The sequence below is a fragment of the Alexandromys fortis genome, unplaced genomic scaffold (assembly GCF_014885135.2).
Source record: "Alexandromys fortis isolate MF-2015 unplaced genomic scaffold, M_Fortis_MF-2015_v1.1 scaffold_53, whole genome shotgun sequence".
In the NCBI taxonomy this organism is placed as follows: Eukaryota; Metazoa; Chordata; class Mammalia; order Rodentia; family Cricetidae; genus Alexandromys; species Alexandromys fortis.
Genome location: NW_026067939.1, coordinates 6000431 through 6015510, shown reverse-complemented (window position 1 = coordinate 6015510; position 15080 = coordinate 6000431). Strand labels below are relative to the sequence as shown.

Genomic DNA, 15080 nt, shown 5'->3' with positions numbered 1-15080 from the left:
GAGAGGAAGGAGGAGGAGGAGGAGGGAGGGAGGGAGGGAGGGGAGGTAAGGGGAGAGAGGAAGGAGGGAAAGAGAGGTTATGGGATAGAATTGGAAGTTAAAACCATTATAAGCACCAAAAACAAATTTGAGAATGACTTTAACTTGGGAACCTGGCAAGATAAGTGCTTCAAAACTGAGGAATGATAGTAAGAATCTATTTTAGTAAAGACAGAGCTAAAACTACTAAGAAGGGCATTTGGGGGCACATGTCTGAATTTCATCATGAAATGACTGGGTTATATTTTGAAGGATAGATGGATAAGTAAACTTTGGAACAACACATTAAAGAGGGAGAAAAAAGGTTACTAGATATGTAGGCGAAGTGAAATGTGTGGTATAAAATCTCTTGCTCTTTGTTCTTAGTCCTTCTTTACAGTTTGAAGCTGCATGGGCTTTGACAAACATTGCATCTGGAACATCTGAACAGACACAAGCCGTGGTTCAATCCAGTGAGTTAGTTAACAAAATTGTTATCCTGTGCTGGCCAGGCATAGTGGCACATGCTTTCAATCCCAACCCTTGAGAGGCTGACATAGAAGGATCATGAATTTGGGGCCTCATCTTTAAAAATAAATAAATTCATAGATCCTCCTAAAAGCTATATTACAGAATAGTATCTACCCCTAAGACCTAGGGTTGTTGAAACAGCTCTCCTGAGTATGTTCCTTTACTTGTCTTGTTCTATGGACTGGTAAACCCATTTGCCAAAGTCCTTTTGATTTTTTTTTTTTTTTTTGGATTCCTTTCTGTATGATTTATATTATCCAACTAATAAGCATTTTACATCTTAATACTAGTTAGAAATTACCTTAAATCCTACTAAAACTGGTTTTGTTTTGTGTGTAGAGTTAACAGGTTCAGTAGGTTTTATGGTTCTATCTATGTCATATTCTTCACAATTTTTTAACTATTTATTTTTTGTTATGTTTTAAGTTTTTTTAACTTATTATTTTTATTTTATGTACATTGGTGTTTTGCTGGGGCCATAGTGCAGTGACAGGTCATGAGGACAATGTGTAGACTGCCCTAGGTTCAGTCTCTGGAGCCAGATAAACAATCGTAATTAAGCCCAGGTTTAATTGTAAATGAAATATGCGGAATTTTAATTTGGAATGGTTTATATGTTAAAATTTTGATGTTACTTTTTCACAGAAATAATTTTGGTAGTTTGTATTATGTTTTGTTGGGGTCTCATCTTTGTTCTGTAATTTCCCCTTTTAGATGCTGTGCCACTTTTCCTAAGGCTGCTGCATTCACCACATCAGAATGTCTGTGAGCAGGCAGTGTGGGCATTGGGAAATATTATAGGTTTGTATAAAACTTAGAATGCTAATCCAGTAAGTTAGAAAATCGTATACTAGCCAATAAAAATGACTGCTAATAGTTGAAAAGTAATTTCTTGTCATTTAGTTTTTGTGAAATAAGCAAAGAAATTTTAATTATGTAACTATACATGTAAAACAATAAATAAAAGGAATGTGTTTGTTGCTTAAGTTACTGTTACATCTTTTTGTTGGTAGTCTCTCATTGATAGGATTGTAAGATATATAAATTACTTAAATTTAGTTTTATATTAGTGCCCACTTTATTAACTTTCTCCATTTAAGAATAACAATAGGAAAAAATTTAAACCAATAATTTTTCTTTTTATAAAGAGAAGTGTACTGTAGTACACTTGAGAAGTCTAAAATAAAACTTTACATAAGATATTAAAATTTAGTAATGTATAAAATATAACAGTGTGAATTAACAGGAAGTATCTAATAACCTAATTAATTGTTGAACATTATAAGCACTACCCTTGCACTTATTAATAATTGTAGGGAGAATTAATTAACACAATCTCAATATTTCAAGTGTTCATTTTTAATTAGAGGGTTTGGTGGGGGTGGTTAAGACAGGGTTTCTTTTTGTAGCCCGGGCTGTCCTTGAACTCCCTCTGTTGACCAGGCTGGTCTTGAACTCACCTAGATCCACCTGCCTCTGCATCCTAAATGCTGGGATTAAAGGCTAGCAGTAGAGGCATTTTGTTTGTTTGTTTCTTTATGGTAATCTGGCTGACTTGGAACTCACGATCCTCCTACCTCAGCTGGAGCACACACATCTCTTCCCCACATGCTGGGATTGCAGCACTATACCACGTCTGTTTACTGAAGGGTATAGTAACCCAAACTTTTAAATTCAACCAACTAATTCCAGCCCTTTTCTCCCGAGTTCAAGGCTAGCCTATATTACATAGCAAGACCCTGTTTGAAAATGAATCAGAGAACCAATAATGGAAAAGTTCTGGGATCTTAGTTAGAACTAAGTCTATTCCTTCTATAGCTCAGAACCCTCCGACATGGAGGATAGGGCTTGAAAATCCCTTTTTAGAGGTCTCATTACTTTGATAAGGGGGGATGCTGAAGATTGTTTTTAGATGATGATGTTTCACTGTGTGTGTGTGTGTGTGTGTGTGTGTGTGTGTTTGCATATGTATTGCAGCATATATTTCCCAGGCTTACCTTGAACTCAGTGTGTAGCCCAGGTTGCTTTGAATTCAGAGCAATTTTCCTGCCTTAACCTCTTTGATTCTGAGGTTATGGGTATGTGTCACCACAGTTGTTTACATGTAAGTATTTAGTATTGTTCTTATATCTCTTTATTGTCCTCTTCTAGGTCTAACATGAAAATGTTATGATTGAGAGTTTTTGTGGGCAGCTTGTTCTGTGAACTTACTAGTATAGAGTACACTGCCTTTAAAAATGATGTTGTATATCCAGGTGCCTCCCTCCTTTGCTCTTACACCAAGTTCTAGGTATAAAGCTGTTAAAGTACTTCCTAACCTTCCTGATATTGTAACCCTTTATTACAGTTTTTTGTGTTGTGGTGACCCCAACTGTTGAAATAAGAAGCGGCGGGGCTGCGTCCCCAACACCCCGGCCGCTTGGCTAGCTCATGCCCGAAATTACAACACACAAACTGTATTCATTTAAAGAACTGCTTGGCCCATGAACTCTAGCCCACAGACTAATTCTCGCACCTGGTCTAGCCCATTTCTAATGATGTGTGTAAGCACCCCAAGGTGCGCTTACCGGAAAGATTCTAGCCTAAGTCCATCGTGGGTTGCAGCTGCCTGGGAGAGCTGAGCATGGCGTCTCTGCTCCAGCAGAGCTGTCCGGTCTCTCCGGAAGCAGAGCAGAGTCTGACCTCACTTCCTCTTCCGCCCAGAATTCTATTCTGTTTACTCCTCCCATCTATGTTCCAAGCTGAGGCCAAGCAGTTGGTTTATTATAACTTAACCAATGAAATCAACAGATTGATATATGACACTCCCACATCACCCAACCTAAAACTATTTTATTGCTACTTCATAACTGTGATTTTGCTATTATGAATGGTAATGTAAATATCTGATATGCAAGATATCTGATATGTGACACCCTCCCCCAAGGGTTGAGACCTACAGGTTGAGAACTGCCCTGTTAAAGGAACATCATATTATTTGGGATTTATTTTTAATTCCAGTTATATTTTGGAATTAATTCAAATACATCACCAGATATTATAGTACAAGAAAGATTTTTTTCTTGTGGATTAGTTAGTTTTGCTTTAACAGTAGATCTCATGTAGCCTAGGCTGAATTTGAATTCATTATATAGCTAAAACTAGCCTTGACTCGTTCTTCTGACTCCACCCCCAACATGTTGGGATTACAAACTTGTGCCACCACACTAGACTTTAATATTGGATCATGACTGTGAATTCTGCAAATATTTTCTCAATAGTTACTTTGGCATCTCTTAATTTGAAAGCTTGTTAAACTGAAAGAGTCATTGAGGTAACAGTGACAGGTGTTTGCTTGAGGTATATAGAAGAATTCTTGAAGACAGGCAGTGGTGGAACATTGTGTCTCTGAGCTCAAAGACCGAGAGTATCTACTTTATATAACACTAAAGAGAGCTTATTAAAATACTAGAAGCCACAAATTGTACCCAGTGCTTTATGTTTTCTGAAAAGGTTTACTGTTGATTTATCTTACTAAATTAATTCTTCTACAGGTGATGGACCTCAGTGTAGAGATTATGTGATAAGCCTTGGAGTTGTAAAACCTCTGCTTTCATTCATAAGTCCGTCTATTCCTATAACATTCTTAAGAAATGTTACCTGGGTTATGGTCAATTTATGTCGCCACAAAGACCCACCGCCACCAATGGAAACAATTCAGGAGGTAAACAAAAGAAAAATATTTAGATACCATTATATGTATTTTTTACATCTATGTATGTTTTGAATTGTACATATTTCTCTCCTCAGATTCTTCCAGCTCTTTGTGTATTAATTCATCACACAGATGTAAATGTGAGTAAATTCTCTTTGTATAATTATATATGTATGTGTATGTATGCATGTACTGGACTCCCCCTATGATATAGGAGAGAAATGAAAACAGTGTGTACTTGTATTCGCTCAAGGATCCTAAATTGGTTGTGAGGTTAAGAATTATTAAAATGGCCAAATGTTGGCACACACCTTTAATCCCAGCACTAGTGAGACAGGGGCAGGTCGACCTTTAAGTTTGAGGCCAGCCTGGTCTTCATAGTAAGTTCCAGGACAGCTAGAGCTATATAGAGAAACCCCCTCCCCCCAAAAAGAAAAAATAGTAAAATGAGAAAATATTTGAAGATTTGAACTTTTATTTTAGATATTGGTAGATACTGTCTGGGCCCTCTCCTACCTTACGGATGCTGGCAATGAACAGATACAGATGGTAATAGACTCCGGAATAGTTCCTCATTTGGTTCCTCTACTCAGCCACCAGGAAGTTAAAGTTCAAGTAAGTTTGTTTTGGTTAAGATGGATTTTTCTCACCACTAAGTGATGTAAGCATGTTATTCATCTAGCACTGTAATGTCTCTTCAATGGGGAAAGGTGAGTTATTTTATCCTAACTTTAAAGTGAAGGAAATGAAACAAGAGTTTATTAAGAACCTTCCTTACCCTGCCAGACAGGGAGGCTCCACTGTGAACTAATTTCTAATATGGAGAAGCGGGTTTTACTGTAGCACCTCGGGTGGCACTGAAACCATCTTGTTTGCTTTTTCCGCTCTATTCCCCCCCCCCCCCGAAAGCATCCATTTTTACTCATTAATGAGTTTCTTTAACATTGATTTACTGATTCTGAGATAAAAGATTTGAACTGAAATGTGTGGGTTAAGGACTTCATAATTGTTTCTCTATTAAGCCCCCCAACCTTTCTAAGGTAAATAATGAGTTTTATTCCTATAATGGCCTAGAGTCTACAGCACAATTACAATAAAGAAAGCTGTTAGCCTAAGTTACTTTATCTTGCCCTTAGCTGGACATTGGAATCAACCATGAAGCTTAAAAAAAATTTCCCTTCCTTAGCCCCTGGAGATTAAAACCATTATATTTCCTACAAACTTAAGCTAGCTCTTCAAGTGATATTAGTGTGTAGTCAACAGTGGAGATGTTAAGTCTGTATTGACTACATTGATTTCAGATTTCAAGGTGCTTGAAAGATGGGTAATGCGCAGGCTTGAGTCCCGAGTTCAGATTCTCACCACCCACGTAAATGCTAATATGGTACTTGGTGCCTCTAATCCCAGCACCAAGGGGGGAAGATCCCTGTAGCCGCGCGTGCTCCAGGTTCAGTGAGAGACTTCGGCAAGCAACAAAAGAAAGCACTAATATTGATCTTTCAAGGTTGTGTACATGCATGCACAAACTAAATAAAATAAGAAGGGTTTCTTTTTAAAATTAAAATGCTTTCTTTAAAAAAAGGGAAATAGCTAATTCAGCAAGATTTGACCAACAGTAATTTTTTTAATTATGTGTTTATTGTAAATATCTTTGTTACATGTCTATTAAATTTGCATCTGTGGGAGGGTGTACACACATGTATATGCAGCAGATATACACCCAAAGGCCAGAGGAACCCACTATACTAGGGTTACAGATGGACACATGAACTCAAGTGGCTCTTTAAATCAACTGGGGGTTTGATTTAGCAAGAGCTCTCACCTACTGAGCCATCACCCCAACCTCAAAGTTACATTAGATAAGTTTGTTGGTTTTATTTTATTTTTACTTGATGTTAGGCACAGTCCTGTGATCCTAGCACTTTCCAGGTGGAGGTAGGAAGAGCACACAACTACCCTTAGCTGCATGAGACCTGTACTCACATACACCCCCCAAAAAATTCAAGCAGAGGACTTACTTAGTTTTAATATTGACCTTAGAATTGTGGTTTGGATTTTCCTTTTAGCCAGTTCTTAGAGAAAGATAATGTTTTGTACTTTATTAGACAACTAACAGAGATTTTCTTAAGCTTTTCTCCTTTCATATCATAATTCTTGAAAATAAGATAGTGTGACCAGTCCCCATGTAGATTTCGTCTACATCCCTTCTCCCCCTAAAATGTATACATAATTATAATCTCATGTAGCATATTGTTTCATCTATCTTACATCTCCAGAAATTAAGAATTTATATAAGAACAGGACTGGGAGATTGCTCAGCAGCTAAGAGCACTAATTGTTCTTCCAGAGGACCCAGGTTTGATTCTGAGCACCATGTGACAGCTTACAATCGTTTGTAGCTCTAGTTCCAGAGGAACTGGCCTCCTCAGATACCAGGCGTACATGTGGTACACATACCTACATGCAAGCAAAACATTCACACACGTTTTAAAGGGAGAGGGTGGCAAAAGACTTGTAGTTTTCCAAGGAAGACATACAAAATGGTCGTGGAGCACCTGAAGGAAAAAAAAAAGTTCAAAAACATTAATCATTAAAGAAATATTATTTGAATTGAAAAATCATTCATATTCAGAATGACTACAGTTAAAATGGTAACAATGCAGAAAAGGGGAGATTATACTGCTTATGGAAACCAGAGTATGGTTTCTTTAGAAGTGAAATGTGGAGTACATTGTGACCTAATATTTCTACTGTTTATGGATATGCATTTCCCGCACAGAAACTTAAATGTAATGTCTGTATGGTATTATTCATAATAACCCCAAAACGGAAGTAAACTGTTACTAACCACATAGCCAATTGACATGAACTTGTTCCTGCATATATGAAGTGTGCAGAATACACAGATTTATAGACACAGGGGTTTGGTGGTTGCCAGGGCCCTGGGATTGAAAGCAGTGTTGATGACAGTTAATGGATGTACATGTTCTTTGTGAGATAATAAAAATGTTGTGATTTGAGGTTGAGATTGATTGTGTAGCATGGAATACTCTAATAAGTACTAAACTGCCTGTTCTTGAAAGAATAAGTTTGTGTGTTTAAGCAGCTCAATCATTTATCTTATAGGGAGAAAAATTAAGAGAAAATGAAAATTACTTATTTTTTTTATGGCAGTAATTACTATCTAAAATTGCCCTTTTAGTGTTTCAGTTCTCTTGAAATAACTTAAGCTACATAAGGCCTAGAGTTTTCTTACATCAGTGCCTGACATAGAGTAGGTGCTCAGAGGGGACAGATTAGTGGCACTGAAAGATTTGTGTGAGGGCATGAACCTGTCTCAAGTTGTCTGATCCTGGTTGAAAAGAGTACTTAGCATTGAACATTTCGTTTCAGACTGCTGCACTTCGAGCTGTGGGCAACATTGTCACTGGGACTGATGAGCAAACACAAGTAGTTTTAAACTGTGATGCTCTTTCACACTTCCCAGCACTTCTCACTCATCCCAAAGAGAAAATTAATAAAGTAAGTCTTTAAAAAAGTTTGAATAAAACTGTAGTTTTTGTTTGTGGAATTAGGTTCCAAGAAATGTCTGTATAGAGTTTTTATTATTTACTGTTAAAAATTTCAAGAGAAAATATTTATTTCACCCTTTATAGGATGCTCATGGGGTTCTGGATTCAAACCCAGAGCCTTTGACATGCTAAGTACATGCTCTACCACTGATTTATACATTTTTGGCTCTCTTGGAAATGATGAAATAGAGATACTTGGGTGTTGAATGTTGCCATGAATGGAAATTATTAATACATATAGTACTAGTTTAATGTTTCATTTATACTTAATAGTGTGTGTGCATGCGTGTGTGTGTGTGTGTGTGTGGTGGCTATGAAAGGGGGCACTGAACGGTGATGCTGATATTGGAGTGCATCTGAGGCTGTTGTAGAATAACGTGGGTTGTTGATTACAATACTGCCGATGATTATAACCCAAAAACAGCTCACCTAAGTAGCCCAGCACCCTAAAATCTCTAACAGGATCATTAAATGTCCTGTGATCTGATCCGAAAGAGTCTGATTATGCCAGTGTTTACAATACTAATTAATAAATTGGTAAATTTAAGTTTCGTAAATTCTAATAATATCCTCCGTAGGCTGTCAAATATTTTGTTGTTGTTTATTGCTAACTTGGATTTTAGCAATGCATTTATTATCTTTGAAAGTGAAACACTTGTGATCAGTATCATCCTAGCAGTAGCCTAGCATCTTTGTGGTTTTGAGGGCAGCATTCAGAGGTCATTAACATAGACCCATCAAGCCAACCAACAACTGGTTCCACATTTAGCTCTTGAGAGAGCTGGTCCAATGAATGATGATTATAAATGAGGACACTAAAATCTAACTTGCATTTTTGATGGTCTTCATTGTCATAACTAATTGAGATTTTTTTTACTGGGATAGGACTGTTAAGGCAGACTAGAGAGAGTAGAATAAAGCACATTATTTGAGAAGTGTGTTGAATCTCATTTGCAATAGTTTTAGGATTTATAGTTTATGACATCCTCCTTGGTATGTATTCAGCCAAGCTTCTTTTCCATCATACTGTTCCCAAACAGCATTGCCTGTTAAGATTCTTTAGAAGAGTTAGCTCATTGTGGCTTGAATTAGAAGCCAGTAGTGATTTATCCAAAGAAATGTAGAAAGAATTATTTAATGTATAAACTATATTGTTATCCAGAAAATTAAGTGTGGAGGACTAGGCATTGTAGCACACACCTTCAGCGCTTGAGGAGAGGCAGGTGGATCTCTAGAGTTCCAGGTCAGCCAGGGCTACACAATGAGACCTTTTCTTAGAGAGATAGAGACTGAGACAGACAGAGAGCAGCTTTTAATCAACTAAAGATTCTTTTTTAATACAGAAAGGGAGTAGTAAAATTGAAATTATAAGATTTTCATTGTAGAACTCATTCAGTAATAAAATGGAGACACTAGCCAGTGAATACTTTTTCATAGTTCAGGCATAGGTTTTATTCTTTTAGTGAGAAATATTAAAAGCATCTTGTTCCACAGGAAGCAGTGTGGTTCCTGTCTAACATCACTGCAGGAAATCAGCAGCAGGTTCAGGCAGTAATTGATGCCAATCTTGTACCAATGATAATACACCTTTTGGATAAGGTAAGAAAAGTTGTGTGTACCTGAGCAAGGCAGTATCATAATAAATACTTCCCCATTTAACAGGACACTACACAGTGGTGTAATACTACTATAAAATACGACTGATTCTAAAACTTTTGAATAATATTATGTAGAACAAATGTTTCTTGTCATTTCTTGCCCAAGATAGCCATTGCTTTAGAATTAACTTAAAACAAATGGTATCATTACCAATAATCAGTGTAGTCATTATTGTTCTGAGCATTTTGCGAATATTACCTCTTTTAATATGACAAGTTGAACCAGCAAGATTGCTCAATAGGTAGAGGTAACTGCCAGTGAACCGGGTGTCCTGAGGTTTATTCCGGGGACCCAGGTAGAGAAAGGAAAGGAAGAACCTCCTCCCCACAGATTGTCCAACACAAGGGTTATCTCCACTTGGCAGGTGAAATGATTGCATGAGCAAATCACTTGCCCAAGATACAGGGGCCAGTGAGTGTGCTATTGTGTAGCATATCATTCCTTACACTCACTGAGATTTGGAGAAAAGACTATTTTGCTTTCAGATAGTTATTGATTATTGTTTTGATTCCTTATTTAAAGAGTGACAAAATGGTGACTTTCCAATTCTCCCATTCTACATATATTCTCACTTTTTTTTCAGCTTTTCTCTTTTTTTTAATTACAATATAATTACATCATCTTTCCTCTTTCCTCCCTTCCAATGTTCCATGTCCTCTCCAATTCCTCCTGTGCCTCTTGACCACTATCACAAATTGATGACCTCTTTATTATTGTTACATATATAAATGCATAAATATATAAATTCAGAATGTGGAATCCATTTTTGTTGCTTGTGTATATACATTTAAGAACTGACCATTTTATATTTGAAAGCTAATTAGGAGGGTCATCCCTGCGATAGGCTAATTTTCTGTCTCTAGCAGTCATTAATGACCTGCAGCTCTTTGTCTAGGGGTGAGACCCCGTAGCTGTCTACCTTTGACATTAATATAACTTGATAGAGGTATTATTTAGGGTGTATTCAGGCTGCCATAGTGTTGAGGTTTCATGGGCACAGCTTTCCTGTCATCTCTAGGAGACATAATTTCACAGCTGTCTTTCTGGTTCTCTGGCTTTTATAGTCTTTCTAACCCTAACTTCCGTGATGTTCCTTGAACCTTAAGTGCAGGGGTTGTGTTGTAGATGTATCTGTTGAAGCTAAACACCCATGATCTATTATTGATCTCTGCGTTATGACCAGTTGTGGTTTTCTGTGATGCTCTCCGTTTGCTGTGAAGAGAGGCTTCGTTGATTAGAGATTTCTACACCTGTGGGTGTAAAAACAGGATTTAGAATATAATTAGAATTGTGTTGGTCTAGTAAAGTGGCAGTAGTAAGTTCTCTTAAGATTCATGTCCTCACTGGTCCTGGGTAGTGGGCTAGGTTCCCTTTTTTCTTCTCTTCTCTCCTCTCCTCCCCTCCCCCCTCCTTCTATTCTCCTCTCTTCTCTTTTCTTCTTCTTGAGACAGGGTTTCTCTGTGTAACAGCCTTACCTGTCCTGGAACTCACTCTGTAGGCCAGGCTGGCCTTGAACTCACAGAGATCCACCTGCCTCTGCCTCCTGAGTGCTGGGAGTAAAGGCGTGCACCACCAGGCTAGGTTTCTAGTTTCAAGGATGATTTCCTCCTATTAGCAGCCCTAAGTATAATTAGATAGCTGCTGGTTACTGCCAACATATAAGTACCATTATTGCATATTTAGGGAGCTCTTACCAGGCTAGTTATGGTTCATAGGCATCACATGGCTGGTTAGGACTGTTGATTGCTTCCTTCTCTTGGAAGCTTTTATACTCTCTAGTACTATGGAAGCTAAAGCACAGGAAAGGAAGCATTCAGGTTAGATCCAGCTTAAAACTTCCTAGTCTTGTATCCTAAGTGTAAGGTGTCATCAGAAATAGTGACTTACCTTCAGCCATTGAGAGGCAACCAAAGGTAACAGCAATAGCCTCTATTGTTTAGGAATCTCTTGAACCCCTCTGACCTACAACTCAGACAGAGGTTTCTTATGCCAGGTACTGGGGGTTTTGCTAAATAGTTTATGGCTCTTTCTGTGAACATTGCTGGCCCACGTGCTATAACTGTAATTAAACTCTATATGTATGTGTATATTTAGATAAGTCTAAATACATAGCTGTATATATGTATTATGTAATTTTAAATAAATCTAAAATACGATTTTCTTGAGGCTTTATTAAACTACATTAGTGCTATTTGTCCTTGTTCCCTAATTGCTTCTCCTTCTGTAATGAAGTCCTTACTCCCCAGTTTTCCCATTTCCCCTGTTACTCTCCTCTCATCCCCTGTCCCAGCGCCTTTATAATTTCCTGGTTACTCCATGTTGTATACTCACATCTGAAGATTTGGAATAGGAACTACAGATGAGAGAGAACATATGGCTTTTGTCTTTCTGGGTCTGGGTTGATGTGGGAGTGTCATATATCAATCTGTTGATTTCATTGGTTAAGCAATAAAGAAACTGCTTGGCCCTGATAGGTTAAAACATAGGTGGGAGGAGTAAACAGAACAGAATGCTGGGAGGAAGAGGAAGTGAGCTCAGACTCGACAGCTCTGATCTCTGAGGCAGGGACACACGATGAAGCTCCGACCCAGGATGGACGTAGGCTAGAATCTTCCCGGTAAGCGCACCTTGTGGTGCTACAAAGATTATTAGAAATGGGCTAGTCCAGGTGCAAGAATTAGCCTGTAAGGGCTAGAGTTAATGGGCCAAGCAGTGTTTAAAAGAATACAGTGTCCGTGTAATTATTTCGGGGCATAAGCTAGCAGGCGACCAGGGTGCTGGGGACACAACCCCGCCGCTCCGAATACAACACTGGGTTACCTCATTTAACATAATATTTTCTAGTTTTATCCACTTATCTGCAAAGTTTATGATTTCATTTTTTTTATAGCTCCATAGAATTCCATAGTGTATGTATACCACATTTCATTATCCATTTGTCTGTTGAAGTACATTTAGGTTGTTTCCATTTATTGTGAATAGAGCATCAGTGAACAGGTGAGCAAGTATCTGTGGAGGAGGATGTCAAGTTTTTTGGGCTTATGACGAAAGTGTTATAGCTGAGAATTATGCTAGATTTATCTTTAGCTTTTTGAGGGTTGTCTGTAGTGTTTCCAGAGTGACTACCCTGGTTTGCATTTTTGTCAAAGAGGGCTCCTTCTTCCCTAGTCCTCCCCAGTTGTTTTGTTGTTTTTAACCACTCTGACTGGGATCAGATGAAATCTTTTTTTGGTTTTTCGAGACAGTTTCTCTATGTAACAGTCCTGGCTGTCTTGGAACTCGCTTTGTAGACCAGGCTGGCCTCAAATTCATTGAGATCCGCCTACCTCTGCCTCCCAAGTGCTGAGATTAAAGGCCTGTGCCACACCTCCTGGCCTGAAATGAAATCTCAAAGTTACTTTATCTTATCTTTCCATAATCGGTAAAGATAGTGAATATATTTTGAGGTGTTTCTTAGACATCTTCATTTCTTCTGTTGTGAACTCTGTTCACACCCCTACCTGTTCTTAATTGGGACATGTTTTTTTCTAGACTTAGTTATTTTTTTTTTTTTATTTTTTTTTGGTTGCTAGGTTTTTGTTTATTTGAAGTTTTTGTTTTAGTTCTTTGCTCATTCTGGATATTAATCCTCTGTCAGATAGATTGCTGGCAAAAGTGGGTTTCTTGTTTCCTCTGCTATATAGAAGCCTTTTAATTTTGTTAGGTCCCATTTGTCAGTTGTTGGCTTGAATTCCTGAGCAAATGGAATCCTATTCAGAAATTCCTTTTCTACACCTAAACGTTGTAGGGTACTGTCTATATTTTCTTGTAGCAGTTTTAGCATTTCAGGTTGCAAATTAAAGTCTTTGATCCACTTGGAGTTAGTTTTTGTGCAGGGTAATAGATAATGGGTCTATTACATTCTGCTGCATGTAGACACCTGGTTTTCTAGCACCACTGTTGAAGATGCTATCTTTTCTCCAGTGTTTTTAGCATCTTTGTCGGTAGTATGCTTGCTGTGGTACATGTATGTTTTGGAAAGTAATGTCATGTTGGTTTGTTGTTCCCTTGATTCAGTGAAAGTGCCCTCATTGTCTCTTCTGATTAGTTTCAGTCTGAGATAATAGAATGGCAGCACCTATTTGCTTCCTAACGCCCTTTGTTTGGGATACCTTTTACATCCTTTGTTTTTAGGGTAGTACCTATCTTTAGAGCTAGGTTTTTTTATAGGCAACAGAATGAGAGATTTAGTTTCTTATTCCATTCACCTAGCCTATTGATTGATAGTTAATCAACCTATTATGACATTTAAGTTGTTTCTGAATTTCACTATTAAAATTAGTGGCATTTTGACCTTGAGATTTCAGTCCGGTGCTCCAATGTGGGTCTCTGTCTTTGTCTCCTTTCATCGCCTGATGAAGGTTAATATTCAGGAGGATGCCTATATGATTTTCTTTGGGTTCTCCTTCTTATTTAGCTTCTCTAGGAACCCAAATTATAGAATCAATGTCTTTATTTATGGCTAGAAACCAAATATGAGTGAGTACATCCCATGTTCCTCTTTTTGGGTCTGGCTTACCTCACTCAGGATAGTGTTTTCTGTTTCCATCCATTTGCCTGCAAATTTCAAGAAGTCCTTGTTTTTTACTGCTGAGTAGTACTCTAATATGTATATATTCCATACTTTCTTCATCCATTCTTCCATTGAAGGGCATCTAGGTAGTTTCCAGGTTCTGGCTATTACAAACAATGCTGCTATAAACATAGTAGAGCATATACTTTTGTTGGAGCCGAAGGAGAGAGAGCACAAGCAAGGAACTCAGGACCGCGAGGGGTGCACCCACACACTGAGGCAATGGGGATGTTCTATCGGAAACTCACCAAGGCCAGCTGGCCTGGGTCTGAAAAAGCCTGGGTTAAAACCGGTCTCGCTGAACATAGCAGACAATGAGGACTACTGAGACCTCAAGAACAATGGCAATGGGTTTTTGATCCTACTGTACCTATTGGTTTCGTGGGAGCCTAGGCAGTTTCGTGGATGCTCACCTTACTAGACCTGGATGGAGGTGGGTGGTCCTTGGACTTCCCACAGGGCAGGGAACCCTGATTGCTCTTTGGGCTGATGAGGGAGGGGGACTTGATTGGGGGAGGGGGAGGAAAAGGGGAGGCGGCGGTGGGGAAGAGACAGAAATCTTTAATAAATAAAGAAGTTTGAAAAGAAAAAAAATAAAATGTCCAATTCAAAAAAAAATTAGTGGCATTTTAAAGAATAACTTGTGAGTCGTGGTAGCGTCACCGTGGTACTCTAAAGGCAGACACAGTCCAGTATGGAGTTTGAGGCTAGCCTGTGCTAGCTATGGAGACCCTGGTTTTTCCCAGGTTATATTTAGCATAACTGGATAAATAAGAAAATGTTTCTGCATAATTCCCTTTTGCCTCTGCAAGATTGTACCCATTTGTACCCTTATCTGCTTCATAGATATTTACATTTCCTTGTGTCTCGTTTCCATTCTAATTTAGGTTGCTCTTGTTTATGAATATTTTTCTTTAATATTTATGTATTTATTATGTATACAATATTCTGTCTGTGTGTATGCCTGAAGGCCAGAAGATGGCACCAGACCCCA

The 15080-nt window shown here is 38.2% G+C and overlaps 1 protein-coding gene and 1 non-coding gene across 2 annotated transcripts in view; both read left to right on the top strand.

Annotated features, from left to right (window-relative positions):
* Kpna4 (karyopherin subunit alpha 4) overlaps positions 1 to 15080 on the top strand; it is a 57457-nt gene that overhangs the window by 33278 nt on the left and 9099 nt on the right. The window contains exons 7-13 of the mRNA XM_050147513.1: positions 406 to 491; positions 1264 to 1350; positions 4083 to 4252; positions 4339 to 4383; positions 4727 to 4858; positions 7637 to 7765; positions 9310 to 9414. Coding sequence (XP_050003470.1) covers positions 406 to 491; positions 1264 to 1350; positions 4083 to 4252; positions 4339 to 4383; positions 4727 to 4858; positions 7637 to 7765; positions 9310 to 9414 — 754 coding nt within the window. The remainder of the gene's footprint in view (positions 1 to 405; positions 492 to 1263; positions 1351 to 4082; positions 4253 to 4338; positions 4384 to 4726; positions 4859 to 7636; positions 7766 to 9309; positions 9415 to 15080) is intronic.
* LOC126504952 (small Cajal body-specific RNA 7) lies at positions 7988 to 8307 on the top strand. Its single transcript, XR_007592764.1, has one exon. It is a non-coding gene; the product is annotated as a small Cajal body-specific RNA 7 (non-coding RNA).